The 24845-nt window shown below is 32.0% G+C and overlaps 1 protein-coding gene across 7 annotated transcripts in view; it reads left to right on the top strand.

Annotated features, from left to right (window-relative positions):
- LOC145247988 (GTPase-activating Rap/Ran-GAP domain-like protein 3) overlaps positions 1-24845 on the top strand; it is a 513715-nt gene that overhangs the window by 345289 nt on the left and 143581 nt on the right. For all 7 annotated transcript variants that reach the window (XR_013863317.1, XM_080109655.1, XM_080109653.1 and 4 more), the window contains exon 10: positions 6056-6159. Coding sequence is in view for 6 of the 7 variants with exons in the window: in XM_080109655.1 (XP_079965781.1) it covers positions 6056-6159 (104 nt within the window). In the remaining variant the exon portion in view is untranslated. The remainder of the gene's footprint in view (positions 1-6055; positions 6160-24845) is intronic.

Genomic DNA, 24845 nt, shown 5'->3' on the forward strand with positions numbered 1-24845 from the left:
CAAGCAAGAGCAAGATAGCCAGCAACAAATTAAACTGCAGACCAGCTTAAAGCGGGTACTGGTCTTCCGCTTTATGTTTTTTTTTAATCAGAGATTTGCTTCTCCTAGAAAGGTTGCCTTCACCACGGCTTACGGGAGCCCTCTCCACCCCAATACACATATACACAAACACAAATATACACGGTGCTAGTTGGCCGTTGACCCAGAAAAGAGTTCATTCGCCCTTTGGAAGGTCTTGTTTTTAATCCTTCAGGGAGACTAGCCGCCCTCCTCACCAAACAAGTCTGGTGGGGGAACCAGTTTAGTCGCCGGTGACCCGACCATGAGGCAGGTAGTACTGGGTTACATGGTACCAGTAGCATATGACATGACCTGATATATATATATATATATATATATATATATATATATATATATATATATATATATATATATACTCACTAGCAACAACAAAAAATGGGCCAAGAATGAAAGAAGGGAGAAATTGATTTTTCAATATTTTTCCATGAGCTTTTGTTAATGTTAACTGAAAATTTCTATTTTACAGATCATTATTATTATAGCATATAATAATAAATGGAAAACTTAATCCTCAAAATGGTAAGACCGCATCTTGGCGAAGATATAAAAAAAACGAATTGCAGGATTAAGGCATTCCAAAATGACTTACAAGCTATTTTTTTATATTTTAAGAAAGGAAAATTTGAAAACCTCTTTTTCTGCAGTGAAGCGAATTGGTGAAAGGTTTGAAGTCGAACACTTGGTAAAACGGAAATCTGGATCTGGTCGCCCTAGAGCATCTACTTTGAAGGACGACCACAGGCTTAAATTAACTGTTTTGAAGGATTGAAAGAAAAATTATGTTGACCATAGCAAACAATTCAAAACAGGGGCTGGAAATTCTCTTTCTAGATATACAATCTAGACGAATGAAAGAAATGTGATTTTCTTCTCAAACGTGTGCAAAGAAGCCATTTTAATCTAAGAAGAACATCAATGATAGAAAGAGATTTTTCTGATGTTATGGCAAGAAAGATACAGACTGGTTCAGGAATGTTTTTTGGTCAGATGAATCAAGATTTTGTCTTGTTAGCGATGCTCTCGATGCTCCCGAACGGTGCAATCGAAGAACTGGAGAAAGATTTTCGCAAAGTTGCATAAAAACGACAGTTAAACACGAGAATTGAGGGATAATGGTATGGGGAACTTTTACTGCAGAAGAAGTTAGGGAATTTATTAGATGTGAAAAGTCAATCAATGCAAAGGAATACATTCGAATATTAGAAACAGAACTGTTACTAAGGATTAAGAAGCTGGGAATATCCCAAAACATTATTTTTCAACATGATAATGCCCCTGCACACACTGCTAAAGTCACAAAAATATATATATATATATATATATATTTAAGAGCAAATAGTTAATAAAATATGTTAAAAAAACACTCTGAAAAAGAATAAAAACATATTTAATCTGAAAAGGAAACACTTAATAAGTGGATAGTCCTTAATCCGCGGAGTTTCGAAGAAATACTTTCCTTCTCATCAGAGGGTAGGAATTAGCAAAATGTGGGATCGGATTTTGCATACAAAAGTATTTGATGAAACTGCAAGTAAGTCAAAGATCTTACTTGATAACAAAAAGTGAAGCAGAGGGAATATGGTGAAGAAAAAGGTGATTTCACGTGAATGGATAGTCTGGTGAAAGATAAATTATCCAATTACGGTAAAATCCAAAAATGTAAATCCAAGAAAGTTCATTTAATTTCCATTCGCACAAGTAAAATCCAAGGAAATTGCGTAATTGGAAGATGGTGCAAAATTAATCCAAATGACCGAAATCCGTGGGATAATTCACAAATAGGTACAAGAAAAAGGGGGAAAAATTCCAATAATATTGATAAAAGAAAAATAAGATATGCGTTTAACACGGCTGCCGAGACCATTTTTTTCTAGGGGTTAAATGACGCTGGGTCACGTCGTAAAAAGTGACCATTTTTAATTTAAAATATTAAATAACATAAAGAAAATCTGTTTCGCAGGCAAGTAAACACACTTGCTATGGTATAATTATTATAATAAATCCTGGGCAACACAACACAACACCGATTAAATTTTATAAACAAAAACAAAAAGAGCAGGTGATGATGGATCTTGTTCACATGTGTCTCTGTGACTAATTCTGCCTTCGTGAGGATGCAAGTAAATGAGAACATTAGTTTTAATTATTTTCTCTAACAAATAAAAACGTTACTTAAAATTTAAGAAAAAGCGAAAAACATTTCCCCCGAATTAAAAATAAAAATAATAATTCAGCTTAGAATAATATTTTGAACACAGTTATTTCCACTTTTGATTTTCTGGTTTTTGGTTTAAAAATAAACCGGTTTCAGATTTCAGATAAAATAATTTAAATCAAATATAACTTGAAATTTAAATAAACTAAATAATTATTTTTTTGTAATTAGTACAGTTGAAACAAATGTCGAATAAGTAATGTCATCGAGTTAATTATTTAAATAGATGTAATTTAATGTGATATGTTAATGATCGTAACTCAATAATGAAAATGTGGTTTGAAGAATGCTATATATTGAAATTACGTATACAATATAATGTCACCGTTGACAGAAGTATCCTAACATGGGCATTAATATTTCTTGACCAGGAGAGGTGTACACACATATGGCCTTTATATTTCTTTGTTCATTGGGAGTTGTACACACACACACACACACACACACACACACACACGAACGCTACTGCTTTATATATATAGATAACATGTAAATTATAGAAAAGCTAGACAGGCTTGGAGCAGAAGTACGCATGGGTTCTTTTTGAAAAATGTGCCTTAATCAAGTAAAAAGACTATAAAGTTTACTAAAAATTATTAACTCACTAGCGGGGGTACCCGGCGTTGCCCGAGTGTTTGTTTCCGGGACGGGGGGAGTTTTAAAAAATGTTATGGTAGGTAAGTAGGAAGGATCAAACCCGGAGTCATGAGTAAAAGTAGGAAAATAAAGTGTGAAAAAAAAACATCTGCAACGTTAACAGTTCGGCCACCAAGAAAAGTCCATTCCAGTTGTTTAGGAAAAAAAAACGACTACGGTAGGTCGGCGCGAACGTGAAAATATAATGTGAATTGTCCAGCACGCTAACCATTACGCCACAGAGCACTGCAGCTTAGTTTAGTGATTTTAAATAACTTCACATGAAAGAACTACGAAGCCAAACCGGTGTTCTCTTCTCAACTGTTCCTTGTGAACGATCCCCAAACGGTGTTAAGTGGTGGCAGGGGGAGGAGGAATTTATTAGAGAGAAAATATTTTACCATTTCTATTGATCTTAACCGATTTTGGCCGTGACTTCTCAGCAGAAAAAGTATAGAAATCTAAGATTATCGAGGAATTTGAGAAATAATAAGCCTATAACACACCTCAGATATTGTTCTGCCGTTTGTGCATATTATATTTGCATGAAATATCTTGATTTTTAATCCTATTAATGTCAAAATCAGACGGGAAAAAATGAGTTCATTTTATTTATATAAATAAATAATAATAATAATAATAATAATAATAATAATAATAAAGAGATTACATCCTACTAAATCTATAAATAGTAGACACTAATACTGCTTACTGCAGAAAAGATAAAATTCAGCTATTAGCTTCTGCGAGATTTATTGCAACTCTCTTAAACTTCTTGTGAAATTTGCTAAAATTATATTTGTTTGATGATGTATGAATTGGGCGTTTTCTATTGACTAATGCTGGGCTTTGTTGTCGAAGTTTCTGGGGCATTTCATCTATTTGTTGACAGTACTTCTCCGCCGTAATGCTTTCGCCTACATTCACAAAATGTAATGAATGAGACCGGTTGCAGACCATTAAACAGTCAGTATGACCTTCTTTGCTGCAACTCGCTTCAGGAAGTGTCGTGGACCTTCGTTGGTGTCTAACCACTGAGCTGAGCGTCCTGATTGTCGTAAAGAACCCACTTTTTATCACAAGGCACAACCCGGTCGAGATAAGGATCGTTCTTGTGTGTAAAAGAATTGAAGATGACACTTCTTAACGGCGTTGCCTTTGGCCGTCGTTTAATTTGCGAGGCACCCATTTATCAAGTTATTTTGTCTTCCCACTTTCTCTCAAATTGGAAATCGTCGTATACGTTACATATAATCCGGAAGCAAGTCCTCGAACAGTTGTGCGTGGATTGGCTTCGACTAAGGCTCTTAATTGATTGTTGTCAACATTCGATGGCCGACCACTACATTCATCTTCAAGACTCTTTTTTTGAACCACCATTGTGCTGTGCGTTCAGTAGTGGTTCCTGGGCCAAACGCTTCGTTGATATTGCGAGGTGTTTTAGCAGTTTTCCGGCCAAGCTTGAATTGAAATAAGAAAATTGTGCGAATTTGTTTTGTGTTTTTCATCCTGTATTAAAAAGAACGCATAATTGTTTATCTAAACAATATGTTATAAATGTGCGAGTGCCTCAGGTGTCTATCCTTGGACATTTATTATTCCTAATATTCATAAATAACCTCCCTGGCCAAATTGTCTCTGGTATGACGTAAATACCCCTGACAAGCAGCTAAATCACACCCCTTCACAGTAGAGATCTCTAGATGTAAGAGAACTTTCTACTCCAGTAGTTTCTTTCCCAGAACCGCTAGACTATAGAATTCCCTTCCTGGTCCCTGCTTCCCCAACTGTACTGACATGCAGAAGTTCAAGTGTAAAGTGAACCGACATCTTGCTGCCCAGTTCCCTACATAGTACCCCTGTAGCTTATGTCCCTAATAGTAGCCCTCTACATGAAAGTGGCAATGTGCCTTGTTTGGGGTGAAAATGCAGTAAAAAAATTTTTAAAGAGCGAAAAACGCTTTTTTAAAATATATATATAAAGTAGAGGTATACTAAGGAAAACTTATTTAAAAATATATCATTTGAAATCAAAATTAAAAAATGCCGCAAGAACTTTCTTCTCAACCTAATATTTGGTATCAAACTGCACGTGTATTCCCAATACTTTGCTTATGAATTTGCTTCAAATTTTTTGTAACATTTTTATGTACGATTATTCACACTTTTTTAATTACATTTTAACCCCAAACAAGGCACATTGTTTAATTGGTACATTACTACATTGTAGCTTGCATGTTGGACTTTGGTGTTCTTGGATAATAAATGAAAGTAATTAATGCGTACTAATAAAACTAAGAAAGTAATACTGCGCTACGTATTTTTATACAAATAATAAAATAATATTGTGGAAAATAATCTTTTATCGACTCCTTCAGTCTAGCACTTCTTGACAGATCATGTTCTTTTTTTTGCTGTTTCTTTCAAATGTTCCTAATATATGTAACGTTTCGCTTACTTCTTTCTTCGAGGAAGAACCGCTGCACGTCAAAATTACTACGAGATTCTTTCCCACACCATTAAAACAATGATCATACATTATTACATTCGAAAACAATACTATGGCAAAGGGAGGTCACTCTCATATTTTTGTTAAGAGTTGCCAGATAGGCCATTTTAAAGCCAAGTTTCTTGAATCTGGCATTTTGGGGGGCAGTTTGGCCTTTATAAATTGTATCCAGTCAGATTGTCTCCCAAAAAGGTCAAATTCGAAAAACTTAGCTTTAAAATGCCCAGGTCATTCATATTTTTGAGAGTTGCCAGATTGACCATTTTAAAGCAAAGTTTTTCGAATTTGGTCTTTCTGGGGGCAGTTTTGGCCTTTGTATTTAGCCAGGTTGGCATTTTAAAGCCAAGTTTTTTTTAATCTGGTCTTTTTGGGGGCAGTTTGGCCTTTATAAATTGTATTTAGCCAGGTTGGGCATTTTAAAGCCAAGTTTTTCGAATTTGGCCTTTTGGGGGGGGGGCAGTTTGGCCTTTATAAATTGTATTTAGCCTTGTAAAAGGCTTAATACAATTTATAAAGTACGGATTAACTAAGGAAGGAACAGGTAAAATTAGATACTGAATACTAATCTATTAAATTTATCTAAAACTGTCAATATTTTTCTCCTTACAATACAGCGGACAGCACAGGAACTGAATCCCGTTACACTATTTACGAGGGACACGAAATCATGTTCCATGTATCGACTTTACTTCCATACTCTCCGGACAACAGACAGCAGGTAAGTTTTTCGTCGTAATTTGGAAAACTTTGAGACGCTATCAATATTTATAAAAAAATTGGAAAACTTGGAGACGTTATCCATATTTATTTTAAAAATTTGGAAAACTTTGAGACGTTATTCATATTTATTTTAAAAAGTTGGAAAACTTTGAGACGTTCTCCATATTTACTAAAAACATTACAAAATTTTAAATACGTAGAATGTTTTATTAGTTTAGTTTATACGCAATCATCGAACAAAGTAAATAGACACGACTACAAAATAAGATGTTTCAAGTTTCTGTTTCTTTTGCCGGCGGCCACAACTTGAAGCAGTAAAAGAATTAACCCTTTATAGCCTGGTTGAATTAATTCGTTCAGTCGTAAATAAATTAATATTACGGCATAAATAAAGTGGGAATTGACTAAAACACGCATTGTACGTATCAGTATCTGGTAAGATGCCAGATACCTCCAGATTGCAACTGTCCATTGCTTACATTCAGTATGTTGCCATCTGTCTCAGAAAATGGAGGATTTAGTTTGTTGTCATAAACACACTTTTTTCAAGCACTATGGATAATAATCAAGGTAAGTTTATGAAATGCCAAAATTCTCAGTGGTAGTTTAACTATTGAACTTTTAGTGGGTTAGATTGTTAAAACTATCTTTTACTTGGTGCTTGTATCACTAAGTGAAAGATTCTTATGGAATATTAAGATAACCTGCCCCACTATTTATAATTTTTCCAGTTTGAAGACGACCATAGTATTATTAAGATTTAAACTTAAAATTAATAATAACTGACTTAAAATAATAAATATTTTCTTTAACATCTTTTTTTTACATGGAGGTCACCACTTATCAAGCCCCGGAAGCCGCTCAGGGATAAGGGTTATTGCGTGTACAATGATCAATGAGATAGTATTGTAGTAATCATTAGTATTGCAGATTTGATAGAGTGTCTTTCTCAAGAGGGCGATTTGTCAAGAATTTGAAGACATCCAAGTTGTAGTCAGGTGGGAAACAGGCAAACGAAAGAGAGTTCCACAATTGTGCACTTCTGAGAAAGAAGCTCTGTTCATGGAACCTACGTTTGGATTTAGGCACATATAAAGAGTGGGGAAAATTATTGACAGTGGTTTTAGCTAGACGGGTGTTTCTCGTGAAAGATTTGCGAGGGGAGACGAGAGATTGGAGCTTAGACGAGCACTTTCCATGAAAATAACGATAAAACAAAGACAGGCTCGCAACGCCTCTTCTGTGGGAGAGAGGTTGTAGGGAAGAGAAAAGGGCATCCCCCCTAAACCACGAAGTCTATTTTGTACTCTGTCAAGGCAGGATAGGCTGTTTTTAGCAGCTCCTGCCCAGATGTGGCAGCAGTACTCCATCCTTGGACGTATTTAGCTTTTATACAGATAGAGAATTGCATCAGTAGTGAGATATCTTCTGGAGCGGTAGAAGGATCCCACCGTTTTTCCAACGTCCTTGGCAAAAGACCTGATGTAGTGTTCCATTTCAGATCAGGAGTAAAGGTCAAACTCAAAAGCTTGTCAAAACATAGAGCCTCCTCAAGACGACAGTCATCCATTTCAATTGATGCAAGATGGGGATCAAAGAGTTGATGATATAATGATAGAAGCTTGGTTTTGGATGCATTAAAAGTAACCAGCCACCTCTTCCCCCACTGTACCACGGGCTCAAGATCGGAGGAGAGAGAATTAGAGAGAACTTTGTCATTTATGGCCTTTGATGTGTTGCCATAGATGGTCGTGTCATCAGCATAGATGTCATCGAATGATTTAAGTATGTGTTTTGGGAGATCATTGATGTAGATCAGAAAGAGAATTGGGCCCAGAATGGACCCCTGAGAGACTCCAGCATTAATACTGTGGGCCTCTGATTTCTGTCCATCAACCACTACTCTTATGAACCTATCGGAGAGAAATGATTTAATGATTGAGAAAACATTTCCAGTGATACCGTAGCTGGAAATCTTGTGAAATAGGCCCTTATGCCATACCTTATCGAAGGCTTTCGATATCTCAAGAGCAATTGCCCTGGAAAGGAAGCCTTTGTCAAGTAATTCACTAATCCTATGAGATATAACTAGATAATTCAGATCATAAAGGGTTAAGTTCGCCAGTTTTTACAATGTTGATTGTCTTCAGTCACCTTGCATTGAACTATGACAATAGTAAGTTTACAAACATATTCACGAACACACACACACACACACACACACACATATATATATATATATATATATATATATATATATATATATATATATATATATATATACTGTGTAAGCAAAAACAATACTTCAAAACAAGGTGTTGGTGGCAACAAAAAGTGCTTGAAATTGTTGAACTGGACATGGAAACAATTGTAACATAAATTGAAATACACTTTTTGTTGCCACCAACACCTTGTTTTGAAGTCTTGTTTTTGCTTACACAGTATATTGATGCTCAATTATAAAATTTGATAATTTTGTAGCTTACTCTTTAAGTCAACCAATTTTGGCTTAAAACTCATTGGTATATGAAAATTTACTGGATTTCACGAACTCAGTATAATTACATATAAGGCTATATATATATATATATATATATATATATATATATATATATATATATATATATATATATACACACACATATATATAACTACTTCATTTACTCACACAAATTTAATATACGAAAGTATAGATTTATGCGTAAACTAAGTATTTACTTCAAAAGTGCTCAATACGTAGGTAGAGCTAGTTAGTAATTTATGAAATATATATGGCGATTAAGCTACACTGAATATTCTGCGTTTCATCCACTGTAGGATTCGTCAGGCTTATGCGCGAATTTTGTGGTTGCTTCTTGTTTTTATATATGTTGAGGATAACCACAAAATTCGCGCATAAGCCTGACGAATCCTACAGTGGATGAAACGCAGAATATTCAGTGTAGCTTAATCGCCATATATATTTTATAAATTACTATATATATATATATATATATATATATATATATATATATATATATATATATATATATAGTGAAGACTGTTATTCGAAAATTGCAAAGGATCAAAAACAGAATTAATAGACAGAACTCATATATTTTATTTAATGAAATACACACACACGTTTAGTTGCATCAATTTCTATAATTATAGGGGAGAGTGCTTAGATCTATATAAGCGATTTTACGATATTAACCCTTTATGACCTGTTTGAACTAATTCATTCAATCATAAATAAATGAATATAACAGCATAAATAAAGTGGGAATTGATTTAAACATGCCTCGTACATATTAGTTCAGTATCTGGCAAAATGTCAGATACCTCCAGATTGCAACTGCCCATTGCTTACATTCAGTATGCTGCCATCTGTCTCAGAGAGTGGAGGATTTTGTTTGTCATAAATACTTTTTAAGCACTATAGGTAATAATCAAGGTAAGTTTATGAAATGCAAAAATTCTCAGTAGTAGTTTAACTATTGAACTTCAGAATTTTTCCAGTTTGAAGATAATCATAGTATTATTACCCTTTAAAATAACTAAATAAATATTGTTTTAATCATCTACATCATAATTCGGGTCATAAAGTGTTAGTAAAAGTTTGAAACTTTAATATTTTATATTAGAAGTACATTATGATGTTTCAAATATCAATATATCTATCATGTTTTAATTATTTGGATTCTTCCGACTACTGTTCTCATCTTGAGTGTCATTTTCTCAACGTTACGGTCGATGCAACTTCTGACCTTCTTCGGGTGTATCTTGTTGTACTCAGGAATGTTTCTGTCAAACTCGGGAATCTAGACGGAATTTCGAACGGAACCCTTTATTTATTTCACGGGGGTTGTATGCTCTCGTTTGGTCAGCCATGATTGGCTAGAGGTTCTAAGTAATTTGCAATTGTATTTTTCTTAAATAAAATGTTCTGTTCGAAATTCCGTCCAGATTTCCGAGTTCGACAGAAACATTTCCAAGTTTAACAACATACACATTTTTCGTGCAATTTCCTCATCCTCTCTCCACGCGTGACTTCTCATTACGGCTGTGACGTCTCTCACGTGATCGTACTCTCTAACGTGCTCTCCCTCCTTTTTATATATTTTTTCTTTACGGTGACGTGGGAACAAAAATAATCATTCGTCATCTCCAAAATTCAGATACGTAATATGTACAATATCTATATACCCATTTTTTGTATGCCGTTAAAGAAGCATTTCAATTTTAAGTTGTGTTATAAGAGTCTAAAAGCATACATAATAAGCCAAAACTCGCTGCAAACCTCGATATTCCACTTTCTATTGTTGAACAAATGACTGTCTATAATATGTGCCAGTAAATGAATATATTGGTTTGAAGTAGCTGAATTGTATCTCTGACGTATCTTGATATGCTGTCTTTCCTCTTTTCTTTCAATGTTCATTAACACTGCCTTTTCTTTTTCATTTTGATGTTTCGTCTAATGTTTGTAGCATTCCATGAGTGACCGTTGATCGTCTCATCAGTTTAGTTTGACCAATAAAACTTCTTTGCATGCACAAAAGATTTACAGAAACGTTCGCTGAGAATTTCCAAGATTTCATTTCTAGAAATATTCCGGAGAAACTAACGTATCCTTAGCTAATTAATTATTTTACTTATCTTTGAAGGATTTGCGAACTAATGTTCGACGAAACATTTCGCTCTTAATGATATTCAAAATTTCCTTACATGATTATCGACGGTGTGGCTCATACCTGCTTCTCTAACGTTACTCACATTTAAACACGGGACCCACACGTTGTAGTGTTGTATATTGGTTTATATTGGAGGAGATGATATAATAAAACGTGTCATGTGTTTTCTAATGGATGTAAGATATTGTTCTTTTAACAGACAGATAATAAACGTATAAATCGTGTGTATGTTGTTTACCCAGGAGGACATGATATTGACGTGTAAACTGAATCATGTTGTATCAGGCTTATCACACGGGATATTTTTACAGTTCATATATAAGAAGAATAATATATGCTTCATACCTTTTTCTGGAAGAGTTCTTCTGTATCTTCCCGCTGCTCCGTGACGAACCATGAAGCCAATTGAGCCATCTGTTCTTATTTGTGAAAACCATAAAGCAACTCTTTATAATTTTATAATATAAATTTATTACAGTTGTCTCAAATGGTTTTCACAGGATCTGCAGTTTGTCTACATTTTCTATTCTTACAGCTCGCTCCCTAGTTGTCTGTCCACCCCTGTCTAGACGTCTCCGCTTTTGGTGGTCAATCCTCAATTCTCTGAATTTCTTCCAAACTAACTACATCACGTGTTCTCTTACGTCACCTAATTACGTGTCTCAGACCAACCTAATGTCCACAGCTAGTTATTTGTTTATTCAAACCCCCAAAATAATGTTTACATATATTTTCTATTTTCACATTCCTTTTGCGATTCACACGTCAATCATTTCTTCCGCAATTTAATTGTTTATTCTTCTAATCATAATAACTGGTCCAGCGACCATCCGTCGCTCAAGTCAATTAATAAGAATACAATAACAATAATAATAATAATGTTTTGACCATTGACCCCGCTTGCCACAGTTAACAGATACTACGCTATGATCACAGCCTAAAGGGTCATAACATTACAGTAGCAGTTAACCTCGCAAAGGAGATCAAGACAAATAATAACTCGAACTCACTTTTTCGTGCAATTTTCTCATCTTCTCTCCACGCGTGACTTCTCATTACGGCTGTGAGGTCTCTCACGTGATCGTTCTCTCTAAGGTGGTCTCCTTCGTTTTTATATTTTTCTTTATAGTGATGTTATTACGCATTTCGTGTGCATTTGCATACGTGCGTCCACTCTTTGTCTCACTTCCACAGATAACTGATTTGAAAAAAATTGTTTTTTCTCGTAAAGACGTGATGTCATTCGTCATCTCTGTTTTATTTAACTGATCTGATTTTTCGTTTTGTTTTAATCTTACATGCCATCCATTTTTGATTCAACACAGGGAATAATACTGTTTTGCAGATTTGGGTCATCATGACATGTACTAAATGTGCCTATGTGAAACTTTATACTAGTTGACTTTATCGCTATTTATATACAGGGTAGAACGATAAAATTGTCGCCCTAAAGAAAACAACACTACAGCTTTAGTTTAAAACTTTTATTGAAAAAAAATCATTTCAGGTAACTTGTTTATGTAGCAAGACAACACGACAACTGATGGTCCATCAGGACAACGGAATGGACACCTCGTGAACATAAGAGGCCAAAGGGAAGACAAAGAACGAGATGGAGGGGCGACCTGATAAAACACACGGGTCCCGCATGTTAACGGATTACTTGGGACCGAGATAGATGACTAAAGTCCATGGAGGAATTCCTCATTGAGTGATAAAACCCTTATTGATTGATTGATTGATTGATTGATTGATTGATTGATTGATTATGTAGTACATTTATACATCTTTTCAATATAGCCGCCTTTAGTCTCGTCACCACCTTGATACGGGTGCCGAACTGTGAGCATGTAATTTCCACAAGCGCCGGCGGGAGCTCGGCGAATACTTGACAGATGGTGAGAGAAGGGAAGAAAGCTGTAGAACTCATAGAGTGAAAACTGGGTCTCCTTGGATTAGTGGGCCGGCGCCGAGACCTGCTGCTACACTCAGTCTTTCACCGGTCACGTGATTGTACCAGGGGATCACCACACTCTCCAGTACATCCACTTTGGTATTGACTTTCAAGCCGACTTCGAAGATGTGAGGTGGAACGATGTGGCCCTCAATTAAAATCAAACTAAGTACCATAACCGCAGGTCGTACGATGCATTGAGCTGTGCCCTCAAGCATTGAAGCGTCGAGATTTGCATTCTGATCTTGCTCGTTAGACATTATGTCACTTTCAGACATGATAGAAGGCTCCTATCACTCTTGGGATTTGTACATTACTGGCCAACTAGTAGATGGTCTGCAACAAAAAAGAAAACTGGTTTTCATGAAACGGAAATGGAATCATTTCGTCATTTCTAGTCCATAATACGCAAGATGTTCAGGTGCATCTTTTCAGACTTGGGAATCTTTATGTCAAACCTGGAAATGTAGTATTTCGAACCGAAACCTTTATCTAATACACGGGGGTAAATTGATCCTGTTCCTTCATCCATGACGGTTGTTATTCCATATTCTTAATTACTATCATTTGTAATTAGGATCGAACAATCAACTATTAAAAAACTATCATTTAGAACTGGTTGATAAGATAACCAATGCCTTTATCTGTTGCGCCATATGTCTATGTAGATTAAATAAAAGTGTTAAAATTGCGTATAGGTTCCTTAGTTCAACATCGTTACATAATTGTATGCTCACAACATTTGGACGATTATATTTATAGCCAGGAGTGATAAAAACAAATTAACTACTGCTGATCCTAACTGGATTGACACTACAATTTTTTATATGAAATTCTTTAAAATTTAAAACATTTCTGATTGGACTGATGATGATAGTTTTTGCTTGAAACAACGACACTTAATATTCGCAATTGGATAATTTTCTTTTCTCTGCAGTAAAATTTTGCAAATCCTTTTCGGATCATTTTTCGATTATAGCCAGGACTGATAAGAACGGGTCAATCAGATACCAGAATTTCTTTACAAAATATATTTTGGATCATTTTGAAGTTTTCAGTCATAGCTTTTCGTCTTGACACGAAAAGGGAACTACGCTCTAGATTTATACTAAAAAAAATTATCCGAAATTCTTTATAAATTTTCTGACAGGATTGATGCTTGGAACATCTATCCTTAATATTTGCAGTTAGATACGTTTCTTCTCTCTAGGCAGTTATTTCTTTTGACATCCATCTTTGGATCATTTTTCTAGTACAAGAATGGTTCTCCACTCAAAACCATACATCATCACACTGCATAGACATGACAACAAAATAGAAAAAAATATTTGAAAACACACTGATAAATTTCCCTTGATTCTAGTACAGTTACAAAATATATTTTGAATCATTTTTCGATTACAAAAATAGTTCTCCACTTTAGAGACATGAAGATTTCCAAGTTCGAGACAAATTACAGTCGTGTCTTACAAACAATTCTTTTCGGTTATTATGTTTGCCGTGATTTCAGACACGCTCAACAAAGAAAAAAGACAAAAGCTGCACACACACACACACACACATACACACACATACACACACATACACACACACACATACTGCGAGAAGGGAGACGGCATATGCAAAAATCGATTCCACTCATCCAATTTTGAAAGTCTTGTTCTTGCTTGAAATGTTTAACGAATTGTGTCAATAATGCAACGGTAAACTCGCAAAATATGTCCGGTAAAAAAAGTTTAATTAAAATCTAATTTTAGTTGAACGCCTTAAAGAAATTTATAACAAATATTTGAAAACAAGCATCAACGACGTTTTTCTCATTTTTGTTTATTTAGACTTCGGCGGTCGAAAGATTTCATATGCATCTATCGTAAGATTGGTTTTTCGTATTATTTGGATTCTTCGGACTACTGGTCTCATTTTGAGTGTCATTTTCAAAATGGTTCGGTCGATGTAACATGCGACCTTCTTTAGATGTATCATGTCAAACTCGGAAATTTATCGTAAGATTTCATAGGCTTAGAATGGCTGTACCTTTTTGACACCTTGTTGTGTTGAGAGCAGCATGACGTATATTACAAATAGTCTGCCACAATTTTTGCAAGTGCTAGTCACAATTCGTTATTTTTGCAAGTGCAAAGACACAATTCGTTAAACATTTCAAGCAAGAACAATCATATGGTTGTTAAAGTAATATTGTCACAAATTGTGGAAAAACTCGTCTGTCACGATGTTTGGTAAATTTAGATTGTCCCAATTTTTGGAAGAGCACGTCTGTCACAATATTTGGTAAAGTAAGATTATCACAATTTTTGGAAGAGCAAGTTTGTCACGATATTTGGTAAAATTAAATTTCACAAATTTGGGAAGAACTATTGTCACAATTTTTAGCGAACGTAGACTACTTCGATGTTTGGCACGATTAAGCAATTACACGTCTAATATGTGATTATGCTTCTAAGGCTTATGTTTTATGAATTTCGATAAAGCCTTCTGTGAAATATATTAGATGTGTATATAGTTTAACACAAAAATTATATGGCTAGTCTTTCACGGTGGTTTATATGGATAGCTTTTCGTAATTTTTTATGCGGATGACATTTTGCAAGTGATTATATGGTTTGTATTTCGCAATCTTTTTTTGTTTTGTATTTTGCAATGTTTTATACAGTCTATTTTCAATATTTTATATGGCTCGTTTTTTTATAATATTTTATAATACCATTGCAATGTTTTATACGAGTCTATTTTCAATATTCTATATGGCTCGTTTTTTATAATATTTTATAATACCATTGCAATGTTTTATACGGCATCTTTTACAATCTTATATATAGATAGTATATAGCTAGCCTTTTAAAGTAATTTATACGGTTAATCTGTCGCAATATTTATATAGCTAGTCTTTCACACTGTTTTGTACAGTTAATTTTGATATGATATGTTATGTGGATAGATTTTGGAACCGTTTATATAGATGGTCATTTAAGTTGATTTTACTTGAACGCCTTAAAGAAACACATCCTACCTTCTTTAGATGTATCATTTATTAAATTTATACAGTTAATCTGTCGCAATATTTATATGGCTAGTTTTTCACACTGGTTTTTACATGATGTTTTATGTTGATAGATTTTGGAACATTTTATATAGATAGTCATTTAAGATGCTTTCTACGGTTAGTTTTTGTGATGTTTTATTTAGTTGGTATTTATATGGATAATGTTTTGCGATATAGCTAGTTTTTTTATAATGTTTTGTATGGTTAGCCTATTGTGATGTTTTATACTGTAAATGATTTATAATGTTTGATACTGTAAATGATTTATAATGTTTTATACTGTAAATCATTTATAATGTTTTATACTGTAAATCATTTATAATGTTTTATACTGTCAATCATTTATAACGTTTTATACTGTAAATCATTTATAATGTTTTATACTGTAAATCATTTATAATTTTTTATACTGTAAATCATTTATAGTGTTTTATACTGTAAATCATTTATAATGTTTTATACTGTAAATCATTTATAATGTTTTATACTGTAAATGATTTATAATGTGTTATACTGTAAACCGTTTATAATGTTTTATACTGTAAATCATTTATAATGTTTTATACTGTAAATCATTTATAATGTTTTATACTTTAAATCATTTATAATGTTTGATACTGTAAATCATTTATAATGTTTTATACTGCAAATCATTTATAATGTTTTATACTGTAAATCATTTATAATGTTTTATACTGTAAACCATTTATAATGTTTTATACTGTAAATCATTTATAATGTTTTATACTGCAAATAATTTATAATGTTTTATACTATAAATCATTTATAATGTTTTATACTGTAAATCATTTGTAATGTTTTATACTGTAAATCATTTATAATGTTTTATACTGTAAATCATTTATAATGTTTTATACTGTAAATCATTTATAATGTTTGATACTGTAAATCATTTATAATGTTTTATACTATAAATTATTTATAATGTTTACTACTATAAATCATTTATAATGTTTTATACTGTAAATCATTTCTAATGTTTTATACTATAAATCATTTATAATGTTTTATACTGTAAATCATTTATAATGTTTTATACTGTAAATCATTTATAATGTTTTATACTGTAAATCATTTATAATGTTTTATATTGTAATTCATTTATAGCGTTTTATACTGTAAATCATTTCTAATGTTTTATACTGTTAATCATTTATAATGTTTTATACTGTAAATCATTTATAACGTTTTATACTGTAAATCATTTATGTTTTATACTGTAAATCATTTATAATGTTTTATACTGTAAATCATTTATAATGTTTTATACTGTAAATCATTTATAATGTTTTATACTGTAAATCATTTATAATGTTTTATACTGTAAATCATTTATAATGTTTTATACTGTAAATCATTTATAACGTTTTATACTGTAAATCATTTATAACGTTTTATACTGTAAATCATTTATAATGTTTTATACTGTAAATCATTTATAATGTTTTATACTGTAAATCATTTATAATGTTTTATACTATAAATAATTTATAATGTTTTATACTGTAAATCATTTATAATGTTTTATACTGTAAATCATTTATAATGTTTTATACTTTAAATAATTTATAAGGTTTTATACTGTAAATCATTTATAATGTTTTATACTGTAAATCATTTATAACGTTTTATACTGTAAATCATTTATAATGTTTTATACTGTAAATCATTTATAATTTTTTATACTGTAAATCATTTATAATGTTTTATACTGTAAATCATTTATAATGTTTTATACTGTAAATCATTTATAATGTTTTATACTGTCAATCATTTATAACGTTTTATACTGTAAATCATTTATAATGTTTTATACTGTAAATCATTTATAATGTTTTATACTCTAAATCATTTATAATGTTTTATACTGTAAATCATTTATAATGTTTTATATTGTAATTCATTTATAACGTTTTATACTGTAAATCATTTCTAATGTTTTATACTGTTAATCATTTATAATGTTTTATACTGTAAATCATTTATAATGTTTTATACTGTAAATCATTTATGTTTTATACTGTAAATCATTTATAACGTTTTATACTGTAAATCATTTATAATGTTTTATACTGTAAATCATTTATAATGTTTTATACTATAACTCATAATGTTTTATACTGTAAATCATTTATAATGTTTTATACTATTAATCATTTATAATGTTTTATACTATAACTCATTTATAATGTTTTATAATGTAAATCATTTATAATGTTTTATACTGTAAATCATTTATAATGTTTTATACTGTAAATCATTTATAATGTTTTATACTGTAAATCATTTATAATTTTTTATACTGTAAATCATTTATAATGTTTTATACTGTAAATCATTTATAATGTTTGATACTGTAAATCATTTATAATGTTTTATACTGTAAATCATTTATAATGTTTTATACTATAAATCATTTATAATGTTTTATACTGTAAATCATTTATAATGTTTTATACTGTAAATCATTTATAATTTTTTATACTGCTAATCCTTCGTAATTACTTATACAACTATTTTTTTATACTTTAATATAAAACAAGTCTTTCTCCGTGAAATATACAACTAGACTTTCGCAATTTTTTATACGAATAGATTTTCGTGATGGTTTATATAGTTTGTATTTTGGAGGTGATTTATACAGCAAGTTATGGAGAAATTTTATCTACAGATTTTTTGTTTTTGTTTTTGTTGTTATTTTAAAAATGAATATACAAATATCCACTCATAGCAAGTTTTAATATTTGTTTTTAAGGGGTCAAAAAGGGTTTTTAAAAAAATGGGCAAAAATGGGTCACAATCGAAAAAATCGTTATGCATTTTATACATTCATCTTAATTTATTTTTAATCGGTTTATATACGTGTTACGTTAGTACCGTGGGAACGTCACCAGCTTTGGACGCTTCAGTTTCAATTCTAGCTGATGGCATCTAACCAATTTTCTTCTACTTTTGAAATCACAGCTCTATAATAATATATACAAAATCTGGACAAATTAGAATATCATATTTGATTCTGACGGGCGTAAGTCCGCACGGGAAGCTGCAACATTTTTTTGTCACCATGACAGCCGATAGTAGAGCAGTTACTGCAAGACGCATGCAACAGCAGGTAAACACTGATTGTGTTGTATTCCCGTTGGTGGTGGGGTATATATTCTGTTCATCTATATACGTGTATGTAACGAATGTCTTATTGAATGTGCGTCTGTTCTTCTTACATGTATTTACATATGATCGTCTAGTTTTCAAAATGTCGTAAAACAACTTATTTGACGTATGTTTATATATAACGACAAATACGGAAAGGAATAAATATCACTGTCTTGTACCAGACAAAGGGAAGACATACCTTCAAAAAGGGAGTAATACCATTCCAAGGGGTTACAACTAGTGGTCAATTAGGGAACATACTAGACTCATCTTTGATCTTATTGGATAGAAAGCTGCAAGGAAAATTTTACCACGAACAATAGAGCTCGGGTTTATTTCTACAACCTTTATTCGAACTGTTGTTCCCATTTTGGAATCGTTGAATGCTGATGAAATCCTGCGTACATCTTAATCATCAATCTTGCTCCTGCTGAGTGTCGTCCTGTCTGTCGACCGTAACTCTCAGCCATTCGTTACAGACTCTATTACCTAACTTTCTAACATGTCTCTAAACTCGTTACGTCTTGCCTGGTTTTTTGTCACGTATCGTTGTGTATTATAACTAAGCATTCCAGCCCTATAATATTAAACATCGTTCTAAACATTTTATTGTTTTACATATTTCTGACTTATTAAATTCCAGTCCAGTTCAGAAAATACTTTCGTTATCAAAACACTTTGTTATTTCTATAACTTTGTTATCAGTTCCAATATCGGTCACTCACCTCTCAATCAGGGACACCCGACGTTGCCCGACCATAATATAATAATTAATTAGAATTCATTCCTTTATTTCAAGAATGTTAAAGGTTGTCGTTTAATGTTTATTTAAAATTTCATGTAAAACTGATTTGTTTTTTAAACTTTTAAAATACAAATTTAGTTTACCAGGAAATAGTTATTGCTGTTGTCGCATAAGGGTCCAAAGGGGTGACAAGGTTTTTTGTGAAAGCAAAATATGTTGATCAGAAAATCAAATACAACAAATGAAGAGTAGGGGTATACGTCAGACCGACTGAAACGAGTAGAAAATTCGAGCATAATTGCCGAGAAAAATATTCTCACGATTATTATAGTAAGTGGAATAGTCCATTATAGTAAGTGGGCGCGTTAATTATTATCTGTAGGGTTTAACACAACAACAGTTATGCAAAAAATAACGAAAAGGAGAGTTTAAAGAAAACGGATCATTTATTTATAATTATGGTAAGCATTCATGAACTATTATGTTAATGACGTTGTGCTTTGAAGGTTCGAATGAATTCGAAGTCTCATATATAAACGGCTAAATGTTTTTCTGTATATCAGCCTGTCTGCCTGTTTGTCTCCATATTTTCAAACTCTATCTCCTCCGAAACTAAAAGTTGTAGAACGGCGATAGGAGTCTCAAGTGATTGGCTTTTTACGGGCCGTTCTTTAGCTGGTTAAAATTGCTTTTAAACTGGTCAAAAATAGGGCAAAATTGAAAAATCCTTAAACATTTTATACATTCATCTAAGTTTATTTTTAATTTTTAGTCGGTTTATATGCGCGTCACGTTGGTACAATGGAAACGTCAGCAGCTTTGAATGCGACGCTTTCGATTCCAGCTGATGGCATCTTAAATACTTTTTTTTTACTTTTCAACTCTATAATCATATATACGAAATCTGGACTAATTAGAATATCATATTTAAGCGTATTTAGCTAATCGAATAAATGGTCGAAACGTTTGTGACTCAACGGGTCAGGGGCAGTTTGCTTTATATTCACTTAATGTATAATTTGTCATCTTTTCTCACCTTATAGTTATCGAAAGAAGGGGTTGGCATAAAGTGAAACAGACGAGAGAAACACATAAATGACTATTTTGTTATGCCGTTGCTTTGAACTTAAAACTAAAATAGTTTCATCTAAATGTGGCGAAGGGGATGAAAGATATGACTTATAAAAGCGGCAAAACTTCTGTCTATCCTGACAGGTGACGGAATCAGGGAACGAAAAAGAAAAAACTTATGATTGTAGATGGAGCATATATATATATATATATATATATATATATATATATATATATATATGCACGAGGTTTATCATGTACAAAATTAACTTTTTCTTGGAAACATCGGATGGAAATCACATCTGATGAGTTGATGAGAAAGAAAATTTCTATGAAAACATAAAATCATAGAATTGTCATTCCATTAACGAAGCGGCTGTAATTAAGAGATCAAGGATGAAATAAACAAGAGTTATATAAAAGAAAAATGTAAGTCTTTTAATTTCAACAAAATTTTGTACTATATATATATATATATATATATATATATATATATATATATATATATATATATATATATATATATTTGTTTACTTTTGGGGGAAAAAAATTCCAACAAAGTGCTCGATTACAAAGAAAAACTTTTTAGATATAAGAGCTTAATATTTATTTATTTAATTGTACAAAGTTCAGAAAAACATTGGTACCGTCGATTTCAAGCCCAACATAAAGGTGACCAGTTAATGGCCTGTTTACGTAGGAGACAAGCGCTCCTAATAAACTGGGAGGACCGAACAACGAACGAAGACCCCCACCTAAAGGAATTTCTTCAAGAGTATTCTAGATGCAGTCAACTTTGCGCATAAATTAGTAAAGTGAAAATGGACATTTAGACAATTGTAAGTATTAATATTAAGTATAAAAATTAAGTATAAAAATGAAGAAAATTATGGCTACCTTAAAGAATACAATACACATATATATAAAAGACTTAGAAACCAAATAGCCAGCATACCTCGCTCAACTATTTAAAATAAAATAAAATGAAAAAAGGTTTAAAAATAAGATAGATTAATTAGCTCCCTTGGACCAACTAAAACGTGGATTATCTCCCCTTAAATGAAACAACGATAGAAAATTAATAAGATAAATTAATTATCTCCCTTGCACCAGCTAAAACTAACAGAAGGCAGACCGGAAACCATGCAAAAACAGAACAGTACATATTTACTAAAAAGCATTAAATTAAAAATTAAAAAATTAGAAAATTCATATTAGAATAAAAAATATATATACAGAGATAGGAATAAGCTATAGTTAAATAAAAATGAACATCATTATAAAAAAATAAATGCGGGCCTTTATTTTTTTCCTCAGACAGAAACAACATGGCTGTCGAGAGCCTAACATCATTTACGTTTTACCATTAACTGGTTTTTATGTTGGGCTTGAAACCGACGGAACCAATGTTTTTCTGAACTTCTGTACAATTAAATATATATATGTGTGTGTGTGTGTGTGTGTGTGTGTGTGTGTGTGTGTGTGTGTGTGTGTGTGTGTGTGTGTGTGTGTGTGTGTGTGTGCGTGGCATTAATATCCACATAACCCCCTTATGTGGATATTAATGCCACACACGAATTGGAGAACGAATTGGAGAGGAAAGACGTTGGCTTTTAAACTGCAGAGAGAAAAAGAGAGAACATACATTGAGAATTACAGTTTAAGTTTGAATTGCTGCGTTGGTGAAAAGGAGTTCTAAAAATTAGTTTTCTTCTTTTCTGTACACAGAATACATTTTGGTGACAATTCAGACTTTTTCAAGATGTCTCGCTTGTTAATAAATGATAACTAGTCGATTTAGTCTTTAGAAAATATAAATGACCAAAACCGAATTCCGTTATTAGATGAGACATTTTAATCGGAAAAATGACTATTCAAACAGAAATAACTTCGGCTAACAAAAAAAAAACTTATCTTTAATATAATTGCTTTAAAAAGATTCGGAAGGGTGTGGGTTCAATCTAATTACACGTTAAACAGTTTCAATACAATTTTATTCGGTTTCAATATTCTTTGATATTTTGTCAACATTTCAAATTCAACATAAATCAATTTCTTTTTTTTTTATGAAAATTAGCTGGACTTATTTCTTATCATCATTCCGAGACGAACGCACAAAAAATAATGTTTAAATTAAGTAGAAATTGAATTATTCATGTACAAACTGTTTTAGAAACGTTTGATTTGGTTCGTTTTTTTTTTCTTTGACTTGGTGCCATATCAGCCTTTTTCGTACTATTGAGATAATCTTTATTACTCTCCTCCTCTTGCAAGTCATTCTCACAATGTTTCGGGAATCTCTACGAAATTTTAGAAGCTTAGGTTTAACCTTCTCTCTTTCTGTCAGTTATAATTTTGTAGAATTTGGAAATATTTCATATTTGCATACATACATACACACATCCACATATATATATATATATATATATATATATATATATATATATATATATATATATATATATATATGGTATTCTAACGACCAAAATTCTGTTGAAATTCTACAGAATGAGAAATATATTTAATAAACAAACGTGTTTTTATAAAGCTTACATTTTTCTGGCTAGCACAGAAAAAATAGTGCTTAGGACAGACAAACTAATAACACGTAGCAAATATGTTTATTAACATTTCTATTAAAACAATTTGTATTTTTAATATACAACTTGACCTGAATTATAGTGTAGATGATTAAAGATTATTTATTGTTAATGTTAGTTAGTTTACTATGATTGTCTTCAAACTGGAAAAAATATGAATTTCAATAGTAAGACTAGTATTGAGTATTTTGCATTTCATAAACTTACCTTGATTATTATCCATAGTGCTTGAAAAAACTGTGTTTATAACAACAAACTAAATCCTTCACTCTCTGAAACAGATGACAGAATACTGAATGTAAGCAATGGACAGTTGCAATCTGGAGGTATCTGACATTTTACCAGATACTGAACTAATACGTACAAGGCGTGTTTGAATCAATTTCCACTTTATTTATGCCGTTATTTTCATTTATTTACCATTGAACGAATTGTTCAACCAGGTCATAAGGGGTTAATGCACAACCCAGTCATTTTTGGTAAAATTTCGGGTTCAATTTTATTTATATCTTCAAATATTTATTCATAGTGTTTGGTTTGGTTGTTTTGTTCCACGGCATATCAACCCTTTTTGTGTTATCTAATGCTGAATCTATTTTGTCAAAAAAATTTTATGCTTAAATACTTTATATCTTCAAATATTTATCAATAGTGGATGTTTTTTTGTTTTTTGTTTTTTTTTAAAATGGAGTTCACCACTTATCAAGGCCCAATGGCCACTCGGGGATAAGAGTTATTGTGTGTACAGTAATTTAAGGGATAGCGTAGCAATAGTATTGGAGAATTGTTAAGGTGTCATTACTTAGGGGGGCGGTTCATCAGGAATTTGTTTGTGTTGGACTTAAAGACATCCAGGTTGAAGTCGGGAGGGAAACAGGCAAGCGGAACAGCGTTCCACGGGCGTGCAGTTCTAAGAAAGAAGCTTTGCCTTATTTTGTTTTACGGCTTATCAACCTTTTCCTGGTGATTTAATAGCGAGTCCAGTAACTTGGATAAATAGAAATTTCTCCAGTGGATTTACGGATAACACCATCTGATCTAAACATACCTTTCAAGTTGTATTGTTTTGGGATTTGTTCCAGTTCTGTATTTTATCTTAATACGTGATTGAATATCCGGTTTACCTATATTGTGTTATGCTATATTTAATTATATCTCCCCATAATCCAGATTTTCGAACTGTGTTTACCAGCAAATCATAGCTAGTCTATATACATCGTATTTTCCGAACTGTTTTTCCTCTGAGGATAAATCAGGTATTTATATATATATATATATATATATATATATATATATATATATATATATATACGCTTTACTTACGATAAAAAATGCTAGTTTTATTTTGGTGTCTTAATTTCCTCTCCCCCCCTTATTTTTTCTAATGAGGAGATTATGTTCCA

This window comes from Euprymna scolopes, chromosome 26 (assembly GCF_053919585.1).
Source record: "Euprymna scolopes isolate OS-2025 chromosome 26, ASM5391958v1, whole genome shotgun sequence".
In the NCBI taxonomy this organism is placed as follows: Eukaryota; Metazoa; Mollusca; class Cephalopoda; order Sepiida; family Sepiolidae; genus Euprymna; species Euprymna scolopes.